The sequence below is a fragment of the Cryptotermes secundus genome, unplaced genomic scaffold, assembly GCF_002891405.2.
Source record: "Cryptotermes secundus unplaced genomic scaffold, Csec_1.0 scaffold72, whole genome shotgun sequence".
NCBI classification, from domain to species: domain Eukaryota; kingdom Metazoa; phylum Arthropoda; class Insecta; order Blattodea; family Kalotermitidae; genus Cryptotermes; species Cryptotermes secundus.
Genome location: NW_019730103.1, coordinates 225,581 through 247,325, shown reverse-complemented (window position 1 = coordinate 247,325; position 21,745 = coordinate 225,581). Strand labels below are relative to the sequence as shown.

General features: G+C 42.0%; 1 protein-coding gene across 8 annotated transcripts in view; it reads right to left on the bottom strand.

The window, feature by feature from the left end:
- Nucleotides 1-21,745, bottom strand: part of LOC111865986 (afadin) — a 211,199-nt gene that overhangs the window by 58,771 nt on the left and 130,683 nt on the right. For 7 of the 8 annotated variants that reach the window (XM_023854438.2, XM_023854437.2, XM_023854442.2 and 4 more), the window contains 7 exons: nt 10,573-10,731; nt 9,712-9,977; nt 7,656-7,777; nt 5,506-5,748; nt 3,438-3,717; nt 1,583-1,728; nt 1,191-1,287 (listed from right to left, as the gene is read on the bottom strand). In XM_023854438.2, coding sequence (XP_023710206.1) covers nt 1,191-1,287; nt 1,583-1,728; nt 3,438-3,717; nt 5,506-5,748; nt 7,656-7,777; nt 9,712-9,977; nt 10,573-10,731 — 1,313 coding nt within the window. The remainder of the gene's footprint in view (nt 1-1,190; nt 1,288-1,582; nt 1,729-3,437; nt 3,718-5,505; nt 5,749-7,655; nt 7,778-9,711; nt 9,978-10,572; nt 10,732-21,745) is intronic. The other variant, XM_023854443.2, reaches the window with a different exon arrangement.

Below are 21,745 nucleotides of genomic sequence, written 5' to 3'. Positions count from 1 at the left end.
AATTAGTGGAATGAAGATTGGCAGGGGAAATTGAAGTACTCAGAGAAAACCTGCCCCAGCGCCACTTTGTCCACCACAAATCCCACTTGACCAGACCCGGGATCGAATCCGAGACGCCGTGGTGGGAAGCCAGCGACTAACCGCCTGAGCTACGACATGGCCGCAATATGTGACCTTAACCTTTATCCTACTGCCCTTTAAACTTAGGTTGTGTTAGCGGTACGGATTTCTTTAAAGGGCCGCTATTTGAGATCCGTTAAAGCTGTAGTCACTTAACTAAATTTGCTCCTATTTCTACAATTTCTGTGATAAGCGAACGAAATAAACGCTGTTTTTTTCTCTAACGAATATAGAATCAGATATTGTAATTTACAGATTGTATAAAACATGTTAAAATTTTTGCACTGACACCAAATAGAGAATTTTCGCAGTTTCTTGTTTCTGTGCAAGAATTCATACGTTCTGGACACCCCTGAATGGAATTTGCTGATGACGACACTTGTGCAAGTCGCGGTAACACCGGATGTTGTTGTCTAGAGCTTATCGTTGGCTACAACTAGAATTTGGACAGTGGAAGAGTGATATAAAGTCACGTGTTGTTGCATATAGCGTTCTTCTGAACAATACGTGTACTGTACTTGTAGAGTTGAAGCCTTCTTTTTGTTTTATGAAATCGTGTTGCTGTATCAACACACACCGTAATAGCTTCGTTCCTGGAAGCATTCATTCGAGCGTAATTTCAAAGTGTGATCGTACCATGACGTAATTCTTGTGGAATGAATAGTGGGCGAATGGCTCGGCTGCATCCTAAAAGATTACATTTCTTTATACAGTTTCATTACACTGAGTGCTTGGTTCGTAACTGGAANGACAAAGTGCGTGAATTGCGAAATCGGACTCTGCATTTCCGGATTTTTTGAGAATTCCACACGAAGGCAACATTCCGGCAGATGACGCAGGCGGGAAGACAGACACTCCATGCAGATGGTGGCCAAAAATTATGTAAGTAGGACATAATTTTCTACTTTAAAATTTAATTTTATATAACGTTGCCACGCGCGGACTCTGCGACACCATATAGCGTCATTCGTACCGGGGACTTTCTTTTAACGACGACATACGTTGTCTTTAGTCGTTTAAAGGTTAATTACATATCAACGAGTATATGAGCTGTGTAATAAGATACATACCGTCGCTGTGTTCTCGTCTTCTGGACTATCATCTCTTTCTGACATAAAGTGAGGCATTGCAGCTGCAAGATCCCCTTGCAAACACGACACAAGATTTCTGCAAACACACACACACACACACATGACTTGAGAACAATTCTGTCTGTATATAAGCACGGTATTTCACAACATTTTAGGCATTATCTACTATGTGTCTGATGGTCTGTGATGGTTTTTACTGAAAACCAATTTGTAAACATCTTAGGAAACATTTTTAAACACGTCTTGCAAAACAAACAAGAGATTGAATAAGACAAAGTGCCTTCTTATCACAGGATAAAATATTTGTCTCATTATTACACCTGGTCACACATTTGTCAGTCTGCCTTCAGATGCTAAATAGCGAAACTTACTTGAAGGCTATCTGCACACAATCTGCCAATATATCCTGTGCATCCAATGAAAATGCAGAAATATGCCGGTCAGACTTCAGAAAATGAAGAAGCTCTGAAGAATTTGCCATCCAGAAAGCCAGGCACTTGGCATCAGCATACCTCTCCTGCAAGGAAGAACACAACAGTACATGTAGAGTACAACAAATGTTGATAAAGTATCTAATAAGAAAAGTGAAGAACTATTAAACTAATCATACTTCGTAAGATTTGAGGCTTTCACGGCGGTGACTATGAAGAAAGCAGTCTTCTGGGATTTGGCACCGTGTATATGTGGTGTTAACCGACGTTTCGGAGGAACGTATCGCCTCCATCTTCAGGGTAGAAGAAAAAAAGAAAAAAGCAGTCTGCTTTTACCGGTTCTCACGGTCTCTTCACTTGCAGATTCTTATATTATATTTTTTCTTCTACCCTGAAGATGGAGGCGATACGTTCCTCCGAAACGTCGGTTAACACCACATATACACGGTGCCAAACCCAGAAGACTGCTTCCTTCATACTCATACTTCCACAAGAAATAATCTAAAATAAAAAATAAACTTCTGTTAAATTCAGTTTATATAAGATTAGATATCTTAAGACAATCAAATGCTCGGTTCAAAATGGAACACAAATTACTGGATATTCAGAACAATGAGAAGAATAATGTAGGTTTTGTGGTTTTATTCTAGTGGCACTTCAGAATGAGGTCTTCTGGGTGAACACCATACAGCCTTGTATGCAAATACTAACAGTATGAAGGGATGTGTTGCTTCCATCTTCATGGTTAGAGGACACAAACTAAGGAACAGACATTTTGGAGGAACATGTCACCTCCTTCTTCAGAGTCGAAGCATAAGCCAAGTTCGAAACCAGCATGCAAGCTCTGCTTGCCACCTCGTTTCACACTGGTTTCTTCGACCTTGAAGATGGAGTCAATATGTTCCTACAAAACGCCAACTGCCTTTCAAATGGACTATACTGTATGCTTCATAACCACCGCTGTGAGAACCTCAAATCCTACAAGCAGTTTCTCACCCATCAGTTATGCCAACAAATTAATCTGTAAAGTACTTGATACAAAATTCCTTGGAATAGATGTAGACAGTACACTGTCTTGGAAAATACATATTGAACAAATTATACCTAAATTAAATGCAGCTTGCTATGCGATGAGATCAATTAAGCCTTTTATGTCACAGGAAACACTGAAGATGGTTTACCATGCCTACTTTCATTCTATTATGAACTATGGATTAATATTTTGGGGGAACTCTTCACATAGTGTAATAATTTTTAAAATACAAAAGAATATAATAAGAATCATTACAGGATGTAGAAGTAGAGATTCATGTAGAGAATTATTTAAGAAATTAAAAATTCTACCGCTTCAATCGCAATACATATTATCGCTTCTCCTATTTGTTGTTTACAACAAAGATAAATTCAAATTAAATTCTGATGTCTATAACATGAATACTAGACAAAAATATAACTTCCACCTACCCTCATCAACTTTATCAGTATATCAAAAAGGAGTCTACTTTACTGGCATAAAAGTGTTCAACAATCTGCCACAAAGTATTAAAAACTTGGGCAATGATACTAAAAAGTTTAAATCAGAGTTAAAGAATTATCTACATGCTCATTCCTTCTACTCTTTAGATGAATACTTCAATGTAAATAGAGAATGATGTAAAATTAAGTTATATTAATTTTTAAGCTAAAATTGCTTGTACTTATGTATATAACATTTTGACTTGTTCTGTATCCAAAGGTACTAACCTGCTTAGGATTTATAGAATGTAAATAAATTCAATTCAATTCAATTCAATACCTGTATGACATTATGTATGATGGCAGCTACTCTTGCAAGCAGTACAGTAAGCCTGTGGGCTCGCTCAGTTGGAGTTAGCTCTGGTCTGTAATGGGTGGAGGCTCGATACCTCGCCACTAGGTACAATGTATACGTCGGTGCAAGCTTAAAATGAGGCGCTGCTGGATCCAGGTCTGTAACTACTGCATGAAGAAATGCTTCTTCAGTTTCTTCAGGAAACTCAAGTACTGCTGGAAGGATTGGATCTGTCCCACGTGGATATCGTTCATAATTTGGCATCCTGAAATACAGACAATAATAAACGCCCTCCAATAACTTGCATCTATTATACAGGGTGTCTAAGGAAGAATTGCCACATTTTAAAATCTGAAATCAATAAAACTACAAGAATGCAATTTCAACATACATTTATGCTACATGCTGTTCTGAGTGTGCACTGATTTGTGCATGAGCCAAGGTAAGGGACATTAGTGGGATCACAGAGGTCAGTCAGCAGTCGCTCTGAGAATGGCAGCTGATCAACAGAAGGCTGTATGTGTGTGGCAGATGACAGAAACAAAGGCAGCTGAAGTGTTCAAAGGGAATTCAGAATAACTTATGGTAAAACCTCTCCCTCCAGTAAAAGTATTCTGTGATGAAGGGAACCAGCAGTGTAAAGATAAGGAAGAGCCCCAGACTGAAATCAATTTCAACATATACTTGTGTGCCACAAGGTAGGCTTTTATTGATGGCAATGCTGATGGTGATGGGCGACTTCTCCCTTCCTTTGTACTGTCAGTTGCTTTGAATTGTTCCATCCATCAAGGAATGCTTTTACAAGAAAGAGGAGTTTCACCTCCAGTAGTTCTGAACTTTCTTTAAACACTTGCACCACCAGTAGTTCTACACTTGTAACTGATTCTGTTACTGCCATCCACCACACCCATGCAGCTTTCTGTTGGCTGGATGTCATTGTCAGTATAAATACTGACCATCTTCTGTAATCTCGTACATGTCACTCAGTCTACTACATGTGCACATCCATCTTACATAACAAACCTTTCAGAATTTCTCTTCCATATGGTTAAATGGTACACTTGTAGCATTACTGATTTCACAATAAAAATTTTTAAAATTTGGTTTGCTTTCTTCAGACGGCCTGTATTTTGTAAAATCATTGATTGCAGAATATCAAGGACACAGAATAATCCTTCATTACTTAGTCATTCTGTACGAAGTATGTCAGCAATAATGAGCAACTGTAACGTGTAAGCCTGTGTACATTTTTAACAGCATGCAAAAGCAAAAATTTGACCAAAAGTATCCATATTTCTAATACAATGTACTTTAAAATACATGCATGACATGCAAATTCATAACTTTCTAATCAATGAAACAAAGTAAATAAATTAAAATTAAAATTCAGAAATGAAAAAACACTTACCTTAACAGAAATACGGTACGTACCACAACACCGTCATAAATTTCAGGAAACGGGAGCATTTTATAAATACATGCATTACACATTACAGGGGAGCTGGGATGGTGCAGTCAGTATAGTGACTAGCTAAAGGCTGGATGACCGAGCGGTCAGAGTTCTAGTACCAATGGGGGTAAGAATTTTCACTTATCCACGTTGTCCAGACTGGCTCTGGCGTTCGCCTAACGTTCTATCGACTGGGTACTGGGGGCTCTTTCCCTGGGTGTAAAGTCGCCAGGGCGTGAAGCTGACCACTCACCTGTAACTAGTGCTGAGGTGAAGAAAATGTGGATCAATACATCCACTCCCCCATACACGTTCTATCGACTGGGTACTGGGGGCTCTTTCCCTGGGTGTAAAGTGGCCAGGGCGTGAAGCTGACCACTCACCTGTAACTAGTGCTGAGGTCAAGAAAATGTGGATCAATACATCCACTCCCCCATACACCTTCATAGTGTAGCACTTAATTAGTTAGCACAGGGACAACTTTACAGCACATACACCTACTGGTACACTGTTTCCCTAATCATAAAGTCAACCTCAAGATGAAAATGTGTCGGCAGAAAGAGGTATGCTGGCTGATGACAAAAGCTGTCAAGACGTATTTACCTGTTTCCATCTCTGCTACTGCTAACAGATCTTTGCGATCGAGTTTCCTCCTTGTTCCCCAGACTTGATGTTGATACTGTCTCCACATTACCGTCTACATCAAACGTCGTTTCATAATTCTGGGAAGTTCCATTAGGACCAGTATTGTTGCTGTTGCTGTTGCCGTTGCCAATATTATTATTGCTATTATGACCAGGTGTCGAGGCTCCACCATGACTAACAGCGTCTTCTCGTGAGGATTGTCTGAACCATACATTGATTACAACATAATGCAATCAAATACACAGGAAACAAAATATAAAAGCATGCATGAAGCATAACATTCCACACAAGTGCACACTATATGATTTCTCTATGAGATGGTCTTGCGGGTAAAGCATGTTCTTTGCAGCATCCGGGGCTGAGAACTGTCTCCAGAGATTTTTTATATCTATGATCGTGCTTCACTACTCTACAAACAATTCAGTGCACTTGCTACCATACAACCAAATTCAACCCATGATTATTATTTAATTAAAATTAATATGAAATGCCCTATCTTCCTAGCCTAAGCCTTTAACCAATTAGTGACCAATTATAAGACATTTCTTTGCTAAGCCGGTACTTAATTTTCATACAGAATAGATTCTAAAGATTTCTGACAATGGCGCATAACACACAGAATAACTGGGTTTTTGGACCTTTTCCCCATCATCCGATGTTCTAGAAAATAGAAAACACGATGTTTCATAAACCTAGTAATTGTGTCTTACATACAGAAGTTCAAGAAGTGGCATCAAGGGTAAATGGTCTGCACCCTTGCCACAAGACCAGCTGTAATTTCCAACCCCCCCCCCNTTTCAACACCCCCCCCCACACACACAAAAAATAAAAACATTCCACATATAAAGCAAACTAAAATATACATCCACCTTGCAATATGCATATGTGAGAACACAATTTTAGTTAAAATTTGCAAATTCAGTGAATAAAGTATGAATTCAAATTTACCAGTATAATCGTAATCATGATAGCAAATGAGATTTTGAGATATTCACAGAAGAGAAAATGAAGTCTATGGTCTTCTGGGCTATGAAACAAAACTGCTTCATAAGGGGTTTCCAACATTACGGAGGAAGCTGATGTCTCCACCCGATACCTTGCAGGTGGTGGCACTGCACTACTAAAATAATATTAGTGTAACCTATAAAACTATACTGTATCATAACGCAGAAGACAACAGCCTTTAATATTTTCATTTTATAAAGTTATCCTTTTTTTAACTCTCACACTGTAAATTTCTGTGACAGAACACAGGTATAAACAAAATGAGTTTAGCACAATTATGGTCATGCCATTTTTAGCATTCTTATGGTTTGCACTGCTCTTGCCCAATACTATTATTCTTCTAACACGTGCTCCTCAAATTTCAATTTGACAATTAGTGAAACACAGAACTTTAGCAACATTTTATTAGGAATAAAAAACAAAAATACTTTTAACAATATCAAAGACATTTACAGTGGTCCTGTATTATATAAAACCTGTGCATTATGTAATAAGAGATTTCATGTTATGTATCAAAGTCACTGTGACAAAATATAAAATCACCACTGCATCATTTGCTCTCAAATTTAAGTATGCTATTTTAGGTGACATCAGAATGGCTACAGAAATGTATTATTAAGCAAAAGAATAATATCTGGCACAAAATGAGGAACAGATTTAAATATTTACTAGCACTGTTCATAGCTAATCCTAAACAGCCAATCAGGAGCTCTGCTGCAATGCTATTCCGAGAAACGTGGCTACAAATTGGTCAGGGTCAACTTAAGTATAAGTCATATGATGACATTTGCTATTAAGCAATATAATGCTCCTTCAGCCATGTGATAACGCATATTTCATACACAATGCAAACAAGGACATACAATTGCAACATGCAGTTCTTTAACTGTGACTTGTAGGCAGGAACCATGCTGCAGTTAAGTGAAGGGGATCAATACATCCACTCCCCCATACATACTGCCAAAAGCTTTCTTGTATGATCATTACTGCAATCGATTTACACTAATATTATCACAGGCATAGTCATAAATTTGTCATGCATGATATGTCCAGTATGGACACTACCACTAGCATATATACAAATATAACATATCCTGACTCACCTATCATATGCGAAGTCAAAACCTTGCCGGGCTGAGTCATGCCGTTGCCGAGACCTATCATCATGTGAGGGGTCAATGAACCTAAAATTGTGTATCCGACCAAACTTGACGATCGCTCCATTCTGTAAAAATGTACATTTAATTATGGTTTATTTAACAACACTCTCAGATTGTAGAGCGTTGAACACGACAATCAGGGAATAATGAATTACAAAGATGTAGAATAACAAGGTCAATGCCTAATATGAGTTACTATTATGGCATGTAGACCCGTTGCTAGGCAACAACAGTGAAAAAAGCAGCTATACAACAAACATATATGAGCAACAACAATTGGAAAGAGCAACATAGGAATGGCGCTTTCTGTCCAGTCCATGACAGCTGTTATAAGCAGGACAGTTAGTTCAGAGCTGACAGTTCGAGTAACGAGTTAGTTGTGAGAGTCACCAACCAGTAAGAACATGAGCACGGAAGCAGAGGACACTGTTGGTACCCACCACTAGGCAACGAACAGTAAAGACACAGAAGACTGAGAAGACTTTGTGTGTGCAGTAGTTACACTAATCTTTGGAGTGTCTAACTCAGTGAGACTGTCATAGGTATCTGTAGTTACATGCTGTAGGAGTTCAATAAATTCAATTACCAACCCAACCCCATCTACAGTCACTCAAAGAATGTAACACTGTCATAGTATTTGCTTGGAGGCATGAGGAAAACCACAAGAAACTTATGTCAGGATGGTTGGTGTTCTCACCAAGATTCAAACCAGGTACTTCCCATCTGTAACTCAGAGGTATTATCACTTGAACTAGTGTGCTCAGTGGAAGATACACAGCAACAGTCTCTGGTTATGGGACACACATCTCCGAGGTTCACCTAGCATGGCCATTATAAGTGATCATAGTAAGAATGATAGTACAATAATCTGTACTAGAAAAAAAAAAACAAGGGCAAAAAATATTGCAAATCAATATTGTCATCTGAAGGCAAATGAATGCATCAAAATGTTATTCACTGAAACTGTCCAGCTACAAGATTTTCACCAGCAATAAAAATGAACCTCAAGATCAGCGGAGTATGTAACGTAAAATTACACTTGGAAAATACGTACACTCCACATTTCTTTAATAAACAGAAATTCAAAATTATCAATTACAGAACCTGCTGATCAATCCAAAAAAATGTGTCAGTTGAAGCCTGTAACAAAAGTCCTAATCAGAACATCATTCTCTGTAACTGACATGTCTAAAAAGTAAACTATCCTACAAAGATGTTCCCTTTATTGAGGTGGTAAACAAACAGCACGTTTTATGATGAATATAAAAAAATCTATAGTCTATGTGGAATTATATTTAATGCTAAAAAATACAGCAGGATTCTTAGATATTGTAACGTGTCGGGAATACAGAAGAGTCACTTCTATGGAAACGATAGAACAGACCGTTGCAGAGGAGACAACAATGGCTCCATTGTAATTCTAACAGGAGTCTCCATGGTTATAACGGAGGGTTCGTTGCCTAACAGTGGGCAAGGTTATAGATAGCCCAGCTTCAGCGAAAAACAGTGAGTCGCGGAACACCCTTCGGAGAAGAAACTTCGGAATATCCGTCTGAGTCCAGTATCGCCGGAATATTGTAATCGGTTATTGTAAGACTGCAAGTGCAGATGATTGTAAAGTGTGTGTAATGAGCGAAAGAAATAAATTCGCTATATATCAGACGACGGCGTCAACTTATTTGTAGCGTGACAGACAACCAAACACGCTACAATATAAATTAAAGAGCTCTCGAAACTTTCTGACCTGAACCAATATTTACACCTTTGCCAGTCTGTAAATTTCATTAGTAGTTTTTGAATCCGCAACCCAAACAATAAAACTGATATTTACAGCTGCATCAGCTCCATACTGCCCTTTAACTCTACAGGCACGCTTTACCTAGCAGCAGCATTTAAAGTGCTACAAATAAAATACTTGCAATTAGCAGTTCTACCTTCGACTGCATCCATGAATCAAGTTCATTACTAGTGGAAGTGGAACTAAAACATTCTGTGTTACCTGCAATATTGTTGTCTCATAAATGCGCTGACCATTCACATACGTCTCTGCATTTCCGCTGCACGGCGTAACTGTAACAATTCCTTCTGTATGTGCAATGACACAGTGTCTTGGCTGAACATTTGGCCCAAAAAGTTGTAGTGACTGTGACTGATGGCCATGCTGTTGTGACCCAGCTGTATTTATTGGTCGTTCACTCCCAACTTCAGTCACGTTTGGGTGAAGTCGGTGACGTTTTGGTGTACCATTTGTAATGTCAGTGCCATCTGAAAGAACAGAAGATCATAGCTTTCTTCACTGTCTCGCATTTTAGCAGATACGTAACTCTTACCACGAGAGAAGGGCAAGTGAAAAGCATAGCCATTGGGTAGCCACACAGGGATGTTCTAAAACGTTCATATAGGCACTCTTTACATTCCAAGTAAACTGTACAGAACTTCACAAAAACAAATTACAACTTACAGAAAGTTTACACAACATTTACAGCTTCTATCTTCAATTTATTCAATTATTTAACATTATTCAGAGGAATATAATTGAGGTACTCATTAAAGAACTGGCCCAAAAGTATTATTACAGGTTCCTCTTTAGTATGATTGCTCTGTATAAAATTCCATCAAAATTCCTGTAAGTAATGCTACTAACACTGGTACATCTAAGGAATACTTATAACCGTACAGTACGGTAACTGAGGGCTCTGTCACTATGGTGTTCATGTCCCAACGATTACACCTAAACACAACCAGTACAACCATAACAGTAAATGCCAGCAAATATCTGCTGTGAGTGTAATAAATCCTGAGAATATGCTAAAATATTCATCAATAAAGAAACCGGCCATCCTTTTAAAGTACAACATACCTGGGTTAAGCTCAAGGAAGAAAGGCAGCCTATCATATCCATCCTCATAGCGATATTCCATGAGCTCGCTGCCTTTGTTCCATTTCTGTTGAGGTTTCTTCTTCCGTTTACGTGGATGGTAATCAGCAGGCCTCCTCCTAACATGGAACATTATAGAACCTGCAACAGCAAAGAATTCCATCATACTCACAGTCCTTTAAGACGGATCTGACGATCTAACACGTGTTACAAGACGTAAACACACCACAACATGTGTATACACACATGTCAAATCACCTAGTTCCCATGCAAACTCATGACATGTTTCAGCCACACGATGCCAAAATCAGATACATGTTCATAGGTTGATCTGTAATATAAACATCTGTGCTGGTTCCTGTTAGAATAATTCAAATTTTAAAATAATCTGAGAATAATTTAAAATGATGTCATGTGTCTCTTAGTGTGGTTCTTCATTTGTTCTGGGGTCCCCAACCTCCATGAAACATACTTCACGGATGGTACCTTGGTCACATGTGCCCTGGTGGCCAATGTGTGCACTACTACTTCTTGGTACACCAAAATGGCCCTTTCAAATCCCTTCATGCCCATGTATTTCTTATAAGATGATAAAGTGAAATCCCAATTTCACGCTCCTGTATTTAGTGTAATCCCCTATTTGTTGAATACATTTTTGGGCTCCACTCAAATGTATGTCCCTTAAAGGAGAAAATGTCTAGTTGAAAAGCAATACTAGAGACATCCTGAACAAACACTTTAATGTCCATAATGAGTGGTTTATCAATTATTTATTTGTAGTGACCTCTGAACTTTCATGGACAGAAAATGGGAGTGGTGTGCCAGTGTGAACTTGGATACCACTGACAGAAATGCGACTTCTAATCACATTAGCCTGGCCCCATAATGAGCAAACTTTACCATAACCTGACACATGTAATTTCCTAAGGACCCAGTTATGTGCCAGCTTCAGTAATTACATCACAACAACAAAAAAATATTACCAGAAGCTTTACAAATGAATTCATTACTGGCAAATTTCGCACGAAAGACATATCATATGTATTTATAAGGATGAAAAGCTTGAACTACAAACTTTGTCATAATAAACATAAATAAAAACATCGTGTTGAAATTCGGAGGAGCAAAAAATATTTACATAAATCTACTATGGCATGTTTCCGGTGATCTGAATACAGCGTTGCGATCATCTACATGCTGCATCAAAATTGCAGGTGGGTCGAATATGCAACACCGAACACGCCACGCCTTCGCAGCTTCTGTAATGTAACCTTACGACGCCAAATATCATATCCGATGGAGCTTTTGAACCACGTGAGATCGCTCGCAAAAAGAAAAGATGCCTCATGATAATCTGAAAGGGACCGAAGACGGATATTCAAATGCTGACTCTTCCCTTCGTGCTGATGGTCCTGATCTGCCTACACCTGCCTAATTCTAATACTTTTCAATATAGCTACTGCCAGGAAAGCGGCCTCCCACCTCATGACTCAAGGTACGCGGGTTCAAACCCGGCGGAGGTCGTGGAATTTTTAAGGGCGGAAAAATTCAGGGAACAAGTCGTCCGGGAGGGACTTAAGCCGTGTGTCCCGTGTCGTAGATTTACGGCACGTAAAAGAACCTCATGTCTCTAGGAGACCTCTGAGCTAAATTAACAGCAATACTTTCCCGCCAAGTAGTTTCCAATGCCTCTGGTAGATGGGGGAAGCATCAAGGTACCGAGGGCCGACCTCGTTGGCTCAACGGGGCTGATAGCACACACCGTTACCGGTAGGGTATGGCGACAATAGAAAATAAAGGGGGACGCACAATGGAACAATATCTGGTCTAAGTGCATGGGGAAACCCACCCCCTCTAATAATACGAATACGAATACTGCCAGGAAGCAGTCCTCGCACTAGCGTGGAAGCAATAAGCCCACTACCGAAAGCTTCTCTGTAAGGCAAACAGCGTAAGGTAAAATCTCGCAGCCAGAATATTTTTCTGAAATCCTACAAAACGTTTATTGATAGTAAATAAAAAGAGAAAGCAAGTAAGTGCCATATCTCACGCGGTTAGTGGCCGGCTTCCCACACCGACGGACCGGGTTCGAGCCCGTGTCATGTGGGATTTATAGTGAACAAAGTGGCACTGGGGCAGGTTTTCTCCGAGTACTTCGTTTTCCCCTGCCAATCTTCATTCCACCAATTGTTCCACAATCGCCCTCACCTACCATCTGGGGTTGGTACAATAGGCCAGAAGTGGCCGCAGTACAAGTGGACTGCCTCACCCCACTGAGAATAATAAAAATAATAAAAAGAAAGTAAAATGAATGGACGCAGAGGCAGCTGAAAAACTGAAAGCAGAACAAAAAAAAAGGAGAATCTGGAGGTGTGAAGTAAGAAAATACAGCACGGCGAAAAGTGAGCCTTCCCATGCCACCTGCTTCCACTCTCATCAACCGCTCGTGCGGGTGTGGACAGACATTCCAGGATGACTGTGTCCAGGGCGGAAGTTGTCTGGAATGGTGGCATGAGACTAGTGCCAGGTTCCTGTGGGACCGCTCCTAAATTTAATGAATGCGCACTCTTGTCAGCCCGGGGGTCCCAAACGTGCGGATTTTGCTATTTTTTTTTCAAAGAACTGTGTTCCATGAGATGCTGGGAAATTCTTGAGCTTTTGCGCAACTGGCGGCTCAGCTCCATACAGTAACATATTTAATCGAAATATGTCCGTTCGTTCTCAAAGGACGAGTCGGAGTTGGACTTGCAGAACCAATCACTGTCACACAGCTTCAAGTCCAGAGTTCGGCAACATCAGACTGTCACACTATGTCCTCACTGCGGCGTGAAACTGCACCCCTTCCCTCAGCCCGACAGCGATGTAAACATGGTCTCGCTGCGCAACGTAATAATGGAACTACGCCCAACCATGAGAACGCGACGTGCAGTTGCTTTAAAGGTCTGAAAGGTCACGCAACGAAAAACTGAATTCTGTGAAAGGGAGTTCGTCCATCTGCAACATAGAATCCACTAACATTTTTCTGAACTAAAATTAGAACTGGGATATATGTTTAATGAGCCCTGTCCAAGTTGATACTAGAGGTAACTGTACACAGTAACCTTCATTAAGGAACTTGGTCACTGGGATCAATAAAAACTGGAAGTAGTTTTAAGAATGACAAAACCACTGACACAGACGGGAAACAAACTGTCTTCAAATTAACAGACGGTATAGTAAGTTACTATGCAGCCTTCGAAGTGACTTGAAGTCTGCGTGCATTCCTTGTATCCCTTCAGAGTTACATGTCGAGTCCACTGTAACGTTCTACCTTGTATCCTCTTCAGAGTTACATGTCGAGTCCACTGTAACGTTCTACCTTGTATCCCCTTCAGAGTTACATGTCGAGCCCACTGTAACGTTCTACCTTGTATCACCCCCACCACACACGCACACACACACACATACACAAATAGAATGAGTCAGAAATTTTATTAAAACTCCCCAACACCAAACAAAAAACAACTATCGAGTTGTTGCATCTGTACAGGCGACCCGACGGACGCAGTGATTTTATTACGCGCTCCGTCGAAATGCGGAAGTGTCTAAAATTGCTGTCATGCATTTGGGTATGACTAATTTGGCGGGGATCGGACTGACCACTCCTTGCACAATCCCTCGTAATCGCAATCAATTACAATAACTCACGATAAATCTTCAGCCGAACCCTTCCTCCACGACTGCCCTGGACTCGCTCCATTCTCACCTCCGACGTCAAGTCAAAGTTACGTTACGACCGGTGGTGAGTCGGACAGTCTGTCTTGGAATGAAGCACCCATCTGGGGCATAAGACCAGATCTTTATTACGGTGAGACAGGTGCAGGTTTGTTGATGTGGGGCGCTCTCTCTGACGAGAGGACGTGCCTGCCCTTTGCCAGGGCCACAGTCAGCAGCAATAAGTCTGTTGTCAGTATGTACAGTTTATATTTTACATATTATTAAATGTGTGTATATACAACATATACAGGGCCTATGTCAGTCCGCTCTCGGGACAGCACATCATGTCCTATCATTAGTAACTCCTGCTACAACAGCAGTTTAGTCACTTGAACGGTCGTATGCTTGACCGCCGCCAAGTTTAAGCCTCTTATATGGCCTACGACGACCTCCCTTGAACTACTTATATAGCATCGAAGAGGACCCACAGAAAACGCGTATAATGCCTAACAATGGACGTCCTCTATTATTGGTTGTGTATTTGCTGCGGGCTTGTTTACCGAGTCGTTGCCTAGCAATGGTCATATGCGTCACAATATCTTTGCACAAGAACGACTCTGTACATCTCTTTATCTCTTACTCTCGGAGTTGTGTGGCTATTGCCATCGATTCAATTACTTCACTTGACCATAAAACAATGTAACGTGCGTTTCAGGTCAGTGTGGAATTTCAGACACGCAACGTGACGGTTGCTGGGCTCTACAGCCATTTCCACTGGCAATGCCTGTCACGATTTTACTTCATCAACTTGAAATACAAAAGATTCTAACGGCTGATAAAATTCAATTAACATTTAAAATTCATATCCAATTTTCCATTTCTAGTCCATTACGGGGTATACCAAGCGCATGGAGTTTGTGTTGCTTCATATTTTACGTTTTCGATCTAAATTATTCACCATCGATTACAGGAGGTAACGGCACGCGATGCAGTAACTCGGGGCACATATGCGATTCACAGTAGGTCATCTTCAAGGGCCAGTGGGCTGCATCCCTGTAGACCAAGCCACTAGATCTCACTAACTACAGTAAACCCTCGGTAAGGCTAGTGGGGAGATCCTCCGGATTCATGAAGCAAAAGATAGCCATATAAGACAAAAATAAACTTAGAAAACACATAAAAAGTAAAAGTAAAGCTATCCCTGTAACAGGCCGTGAAGGCCCATAGGGTTGTGAGACGGTGAGGGTACCACATTATCTAGACAATCGGCTATCACGTGACTGACTTTCCATGGGGTCCATGTTGCGACCGTTGCTATGCAATCGTTCGGTAAACACGTTTCAACAACAGAAGCTGTGTTTTCTGCGTGGTCGATGCGGATGCTATATAGCGACGGCAGCGCCCCGTGTGGAGGCGGGGTCGAATACATCCACCGTGACCCTGCGAGTCGTAGGAGGCCAAAAAAGGGACTCAGACCCGAGAAAGACTGCGTTGGCAAAAGCAGACCCGTCCTCTCGTCCGAGATGGAGCACTACCCCCCCCCAAAAAAAACAAAACTGTCAAATCAGTAATAAATATCTGGTCATGAGCCCCAGATGGGGCTCGACACCAAGACTTACTGACTGAATGACTGTCAGACGCAATGTGACTTTGACAGGTTTCATTTGTTAACTGAGAATGACAAAGTGGAGAGTCCAGGAGGGTTCAGGACGAGAATGGTCCGTGTGATTTGAAGAATTTGTTTATGTGTAATACTTGTAGTAAGACTGTTACAGTTTCTGTGTTGAGATCCGCTGCCAGGAAACGACTAGTGAAGACTGGGAATCCCAGTGCGTGTGCAGTGGTGGACTGGAAAGTGTGTAAATCAGCGATAGCGCTCTATTTCCTGTATTTAAGTGTGATTACGAGAGGAGGCAACAAAGATGGCAATAAATCCAATCATCTGAACTAGAACCCGTCATTTCGTCGCGCATACCACCCTACACGTGACAATATTTTAAGACACGTGAGATTTAGGAGCAAGAAGGGGCAAGAGGACTTTCAGGCTGTGTTTTGAGGGCACATTGACACACTGAGAGAATGGAACCACGCAGGAAATATCCACGACTGGCTTCAGCTCAAAGAGTGAGATACCGAATTTCAGCTCCTGACAGAGGCAGAAATTGCTGAAGTGATATTTTTTGTTTACTTTCACCAGCACTGCATGTTATTAAATATTCCATTTCTTTTCTAAGTTTGATTTGTCTTCCAGGGCTATCTTCTGTTTCATTAATCCGGATTAGCGAATATCCACGCAACTCCTTAAATCAATTAAACGTGTGAGATCTAGGGTTCTGACGGCGGTGACTACGAAGAGAACAACTTTCTGGGACGAGACGCCGTGTAGTCTGACAAGTTAGAGGAACGTGCTGCCTATGTGTTAGGAACCTAAGAATAACGCAAGTTCAATGAGCAAATATTTATAACATCATACGAAAGCTCTTACATTACAAGCACGAGAAGAATCCCCCTATAACCCCCCCCCCAAAGCAAACACTAGGGACGAAAACAAAACTAGTCTTATCACAAACGAAATCCCTTAATGTGGGGGTTGTTCAAATGAAACCCGTTCCCGTATTCGGTCCCCTTCAAGGAAACGCCAAACGGAAGTAGCAGAGTCTAGTTGAACAGGGGGATCCATTGACTTGTGAGTCAATGGGATGTCTACCTCAGCGCCCACGGGCCTGCCTCTTCTCCGAACAGGTTTCATTTCAACAATCCTCATAGTTCTTGTGAGGAACTGAACCAGATTAACAGATCCGAACAGCGACGGCGATGAACCTTCAGGTTCAACAACAGGTAGAGTGCCTCACACACCGGACGAGCTAATCGATTCGTTCGTTACAGGTAAATAGCGTATGTCCCTATCCCGTCACCAGAACACAGGGGGAAAGTCACAGTACAGCACTGGCATAAATCCTTCGAAATGAAGACAACCTATGTTTAGTTACACGCACGGGAAAAATATTTCATTTTTCTATGCAGTGCTGTACTCCTGATTAGCTTTGCCATATGAAGTCTATAACTCTATACAAATGCTCTAAATGGAGGTTCTGCCGGTCACAGTGGCGTGCGGTCTAAGGCATGAACTGCCTTCGCTCGCTCGAACGCTGGGATCGTGGGTTCGAATTCCACTCAAGGCATGGATGTATGTGTGCGTTTATTCTGTGTGTAGGTAGCGACCTTGCGGCGGGCTGATCCCCCGTACAAGGCCTTCTACCGACTGTGTACAGGATTAAGACACTGATTAATCGGCCAAGGCCCAACAAAGGGCTGCGAAGCCATAAGGAAATATGGAGATTCTAGTATTGGTTAACTTTGCACTAATATAATTTGTTTGCATCTGCAGTAAACTGATGTCAGGATATATAAGTTACGGTGCAAAGAATGAGTCTCAAAGACTTCTACTTCCTTCAAACCGAAACAAACATCTTTACTGTACTATAGGAACCTGCGTGCTCTTTTGTGTGTTTCGTGCGATTCCAGCACGGTCACACTACATGTCACGCCTAGGCGTCGAATTCGTGCGGTCTTGAAAACGCATACTTGCTGCTCCGATAATATTGTGACATGTAAATCCACGGCTAGGCAACGCCCGCAGCACACAACAGAACAGAACCCGTTTCTAGGCAACAGCTCGGTAAACACACTTCCGCGCAGGTGCACTGACATCACCGCAACAGTTCTCATCTATCACGTGATTTGTTTTCTGTATAGTCTGCAGTAGAACCGTGTATTCTGTGTTGTCTGTCCCGCAGCTATATAACGCGAATAAGCTTGCGGATGAAAGAGTTTTTTAGTTGTGTTCCGAGGTTCCAGAATGATTGAGGTCGAACTGACACGAAAAATTCATAGCGATTTGAACTTACCAGGAGACGACTAGTGTGCGTGTGTAACAGTGAACTATAAGATGTAAATCAGCGATAGCGCTACACTGACTGTAATTAATACAGACTGTAACCGAGGTGCCAATAAATCCCTTCATTCGAAGTAGAACCCGTCATTTTCGTCACGCGTACAGCCTTACACGTAACAATATTGTCACAATGTGCTTCCAGCATATTGCTTGAACCAACTACGCTACCGCGTGTCCCCTAGAAATGGGTCTACACGTCTCAATACAATGAAAATAATTATTTTTGGGGCGGTTCATTTAATGCCCTCTTTGTGACAAATGGGCAGGATATGGAATGGCCGGAAGAGATGGGAAAAGCACAATCCTGGCGTCTTCCAGGAGACCAAGAAAACCCAAAACATCTCAGACATTTCAACGGCTCCGGAACCCACGATCTCCTGAGAACAAAAGTGTACTAACCGCTGCATCGCGACGTTCCATGTTCTGTGAATGCATATGTTTAAGGAAATCAATATCACTTTTGCACAGAGTTCTCACTTCTTACCCACTCCTACTCCCGTCAACGGAAAATGCTTTGTACTACCAACCAGTATAAACGTTTTATCTCTTATTGAACGTACTTTACTTTTTATCTTCTTCCAGCAGTGCATTAAAGAATTCTACATGTAGGTGCAAATGTCTGACGGGAAAGCTGAATTCTTTACTAACTGCGCCACGAATCTTCCTTCTAAGATAAAAACATCTCAACGGAAAACANAAGTCCAGAAGATAATTGTAAAGCATTTTTTGGAGGGATTCACTTGTAGTACATTTACAACACACCTGTATTTACTTTCCAGCATGGTCACCATGGCTCGCAATGCAATTAGTGAGCCTGGGAAAGAGTTTCTTTTTATTCCAGCGTCGTAGAAATCTCCCGCCTGCTCTCTTAGCCAGGAGAACAGTTCTTGGCACTTCTGGACACTGTTGATGAAGCTAATGGAGAGTTTTCATTATTTTTTTTATGATTTCATCAGTGACAATGGATGGCCTTCATCATGAGCATCGCTTCTTCCCACTTCAAATTCACGACGCCATTTTGCCACGTTCTGCCTGTTCATAACATCTTCGCCGTAAACAGAAACAGGTTGGTGATTAATTTCAGCAGCGGCTTCTCCTTTCGCGTGAAGAAATCAAACTACTGCACGAGCCGACACGGCCGCTTTAAACGCACACTGGGAGTACGACGTTGCCGTGACTGTGGCCGGTGAACTCTGCCCTGTCATACGGTTCCTATTTCACATGGCAGCGCTGCCATTTCTGAGATTATATGTCCCTTGCATTTTCACGGGACTTGTATCTTTATTTTCCGGATATCCGCCGTACATCGCCCGTCCAACCCAAGCTGTTCCACACTAACGCGCAGCATCCATTTAATATATACATAAAAATAAATGTATAATTTAATAATTTCGTCAAGCCGGGATAACGTAGTCGGTATAGCAAATGGATACAGGACGGATGAGCGAGGGGTCGGAGTTCGAGTCCCGGTAGGGTCAAGAATTTTCTCTACGTCGTCCAGGTCGGCTCTGAGGGCCACCCAGCATCCTATCCAATGGGTACCGAGGGCTCTTTCCCCGGAAGTAAAGCGGCCGGAGCGTGAAACTGACCACTCACCTCCATCTACTGCCGAGGTCAAGAAGACATGGATGTATACATCCACTTCCCCATACACCTTCATGGCGTAGTGTTTATTTAGTTAAGCACAGGGACAACTTTATCTTTTTACATTAATTTAGTTCCAATTATACGTTGCAGGATAACTAACTGAATGTGAGTTCAAACCCCACTCGGGGCACGAATGTAAGCGTCCTTTCTGTATCCGTGTTGCCACCCCCACCCCCCTTTCCCCGAACCCTACCAGGCGTCTGAATGCAGGTATTTATTTATTCATGGCCTACTTAAAGCCGCTGTCTACACAGCGCCATCTGTAAATCTGTGGACACTGTTGGGCGTGGAGGGGGAGAGCCGTGGCTTCATTTCGCGCACTCTTCCGGCATCTTAAGGGAAGCCACGAACATCCCAGTTCGAATGTCTGAAACATTCACGGCTTCAGAAGCTCATTCCGAATTTACATTCCCGTGATGTGCTGCTTTCAAGACGTACTGACACCCCTCTTCCTTCAAGGTAAAGTTGTCCCTGTGCTTGATTAAGCACCACGCCATAAAGACGTACGGGGGGGGTGCAGGTATACTTCAACTGACCTTGGCACTAGATGAGGCGAGTGGCCGGCGTCACGCCCCGGAAGCTTTGTCCTCAGGGAAGATCTCTCGGTACCCACTGGGCCCCAGAGTTGGTCTGGACGTTGCGGAGTACAAAATAATCTCTCACCCCTACTGGGAATCGAACCCCGGCTCTCGAACTCAAGGTAAGTTAAGGAAATGTATTTGCATTTATTGTTGTGGGCCAGGAAACGTCGATAGATGAGACTGAGTGGAAAGCTGCAGGAAACTGGGAGAGTGATTTCTGTGGCCGGAAGTCACTGTCATGGAGTCCAAGGCGAAACCGGAAATATAAATCGCTGCGTTACTCTCCCACAACTGTTAAGTTTAACTAATGCCCACTGCGGGTCGATCAGCAAAGTGCCTTGAATTCAGATAAAGACGTGTTTGTTAGCAATTCAACGTTTCAAGACTTCGCTTTAAGTTATCATCTGTACGTGGTCTGACAGTAAAGTTCGCAAACTCGCCACCGTGCGCTTGCCGTGCTCACTGACAAACACAGATCAGAACGGCCAGCTACGAGCAGAACTGAAGAAAGTGTTACAAAGGTTCGTCCCGTTGTGCGTGAAAACCGTCTTCTGACCGTCAGGAACATAGCAGAGCAAGTGGGCATCGACAGAGAAACAAGAAAATCTTAACTGAAGATCTGAACATGAGGAAGGTGTGCAAAAATGGTGCCTAATGACGCGCTCACATGGCCCTGTCTGTGAGGGCCTTCAGCTGGTGCTGGAAGACCATCCCTGCTCACCGGATCTGGCCCCCATTGACTGTTTTCTGTCCCCGATGATAAAAGAAGACATTTTGATGACACTGATGACATCAGGAGTAAAGAGACGGCAGCTCTGAAGGCCAGTCCCAAAATTGTTTTAAGGGGTGGACTAGGCGCTGGCATCGGGAGCAATCTGAAGGCGAGCACAGTGATATGCAGCAATGAGTTATGCGGCACTTTTACCGCGATGAGTTCCCGAACTTTACTGCCAGACCGCGTATGCATTTTTTCTTTGTGTGGACGGAACGAGCAGAAGGCATGTCCGATCTGTTCCGAAGTCACACGTGAAACGTCGTCCTTCCGGCGATCAAGATTCCAAATTCAGACCCGCTATCAGCCCATGCTGATTGGTAATTTTAAACGTTACTGTCATCATGTCGGCGTTTCCATAGGTTAGCGATCCTAACGTTTAGGACGCAAGGGTTCTCCATTATATTTCGGAGTGTGTCGACTTGGAAGGTCAGTCCCGAAAACTAATGACTAAAAATTACTGTCAAAAATTCAGACTGCTTTCCGCAAGTGAACTTAGTTGCC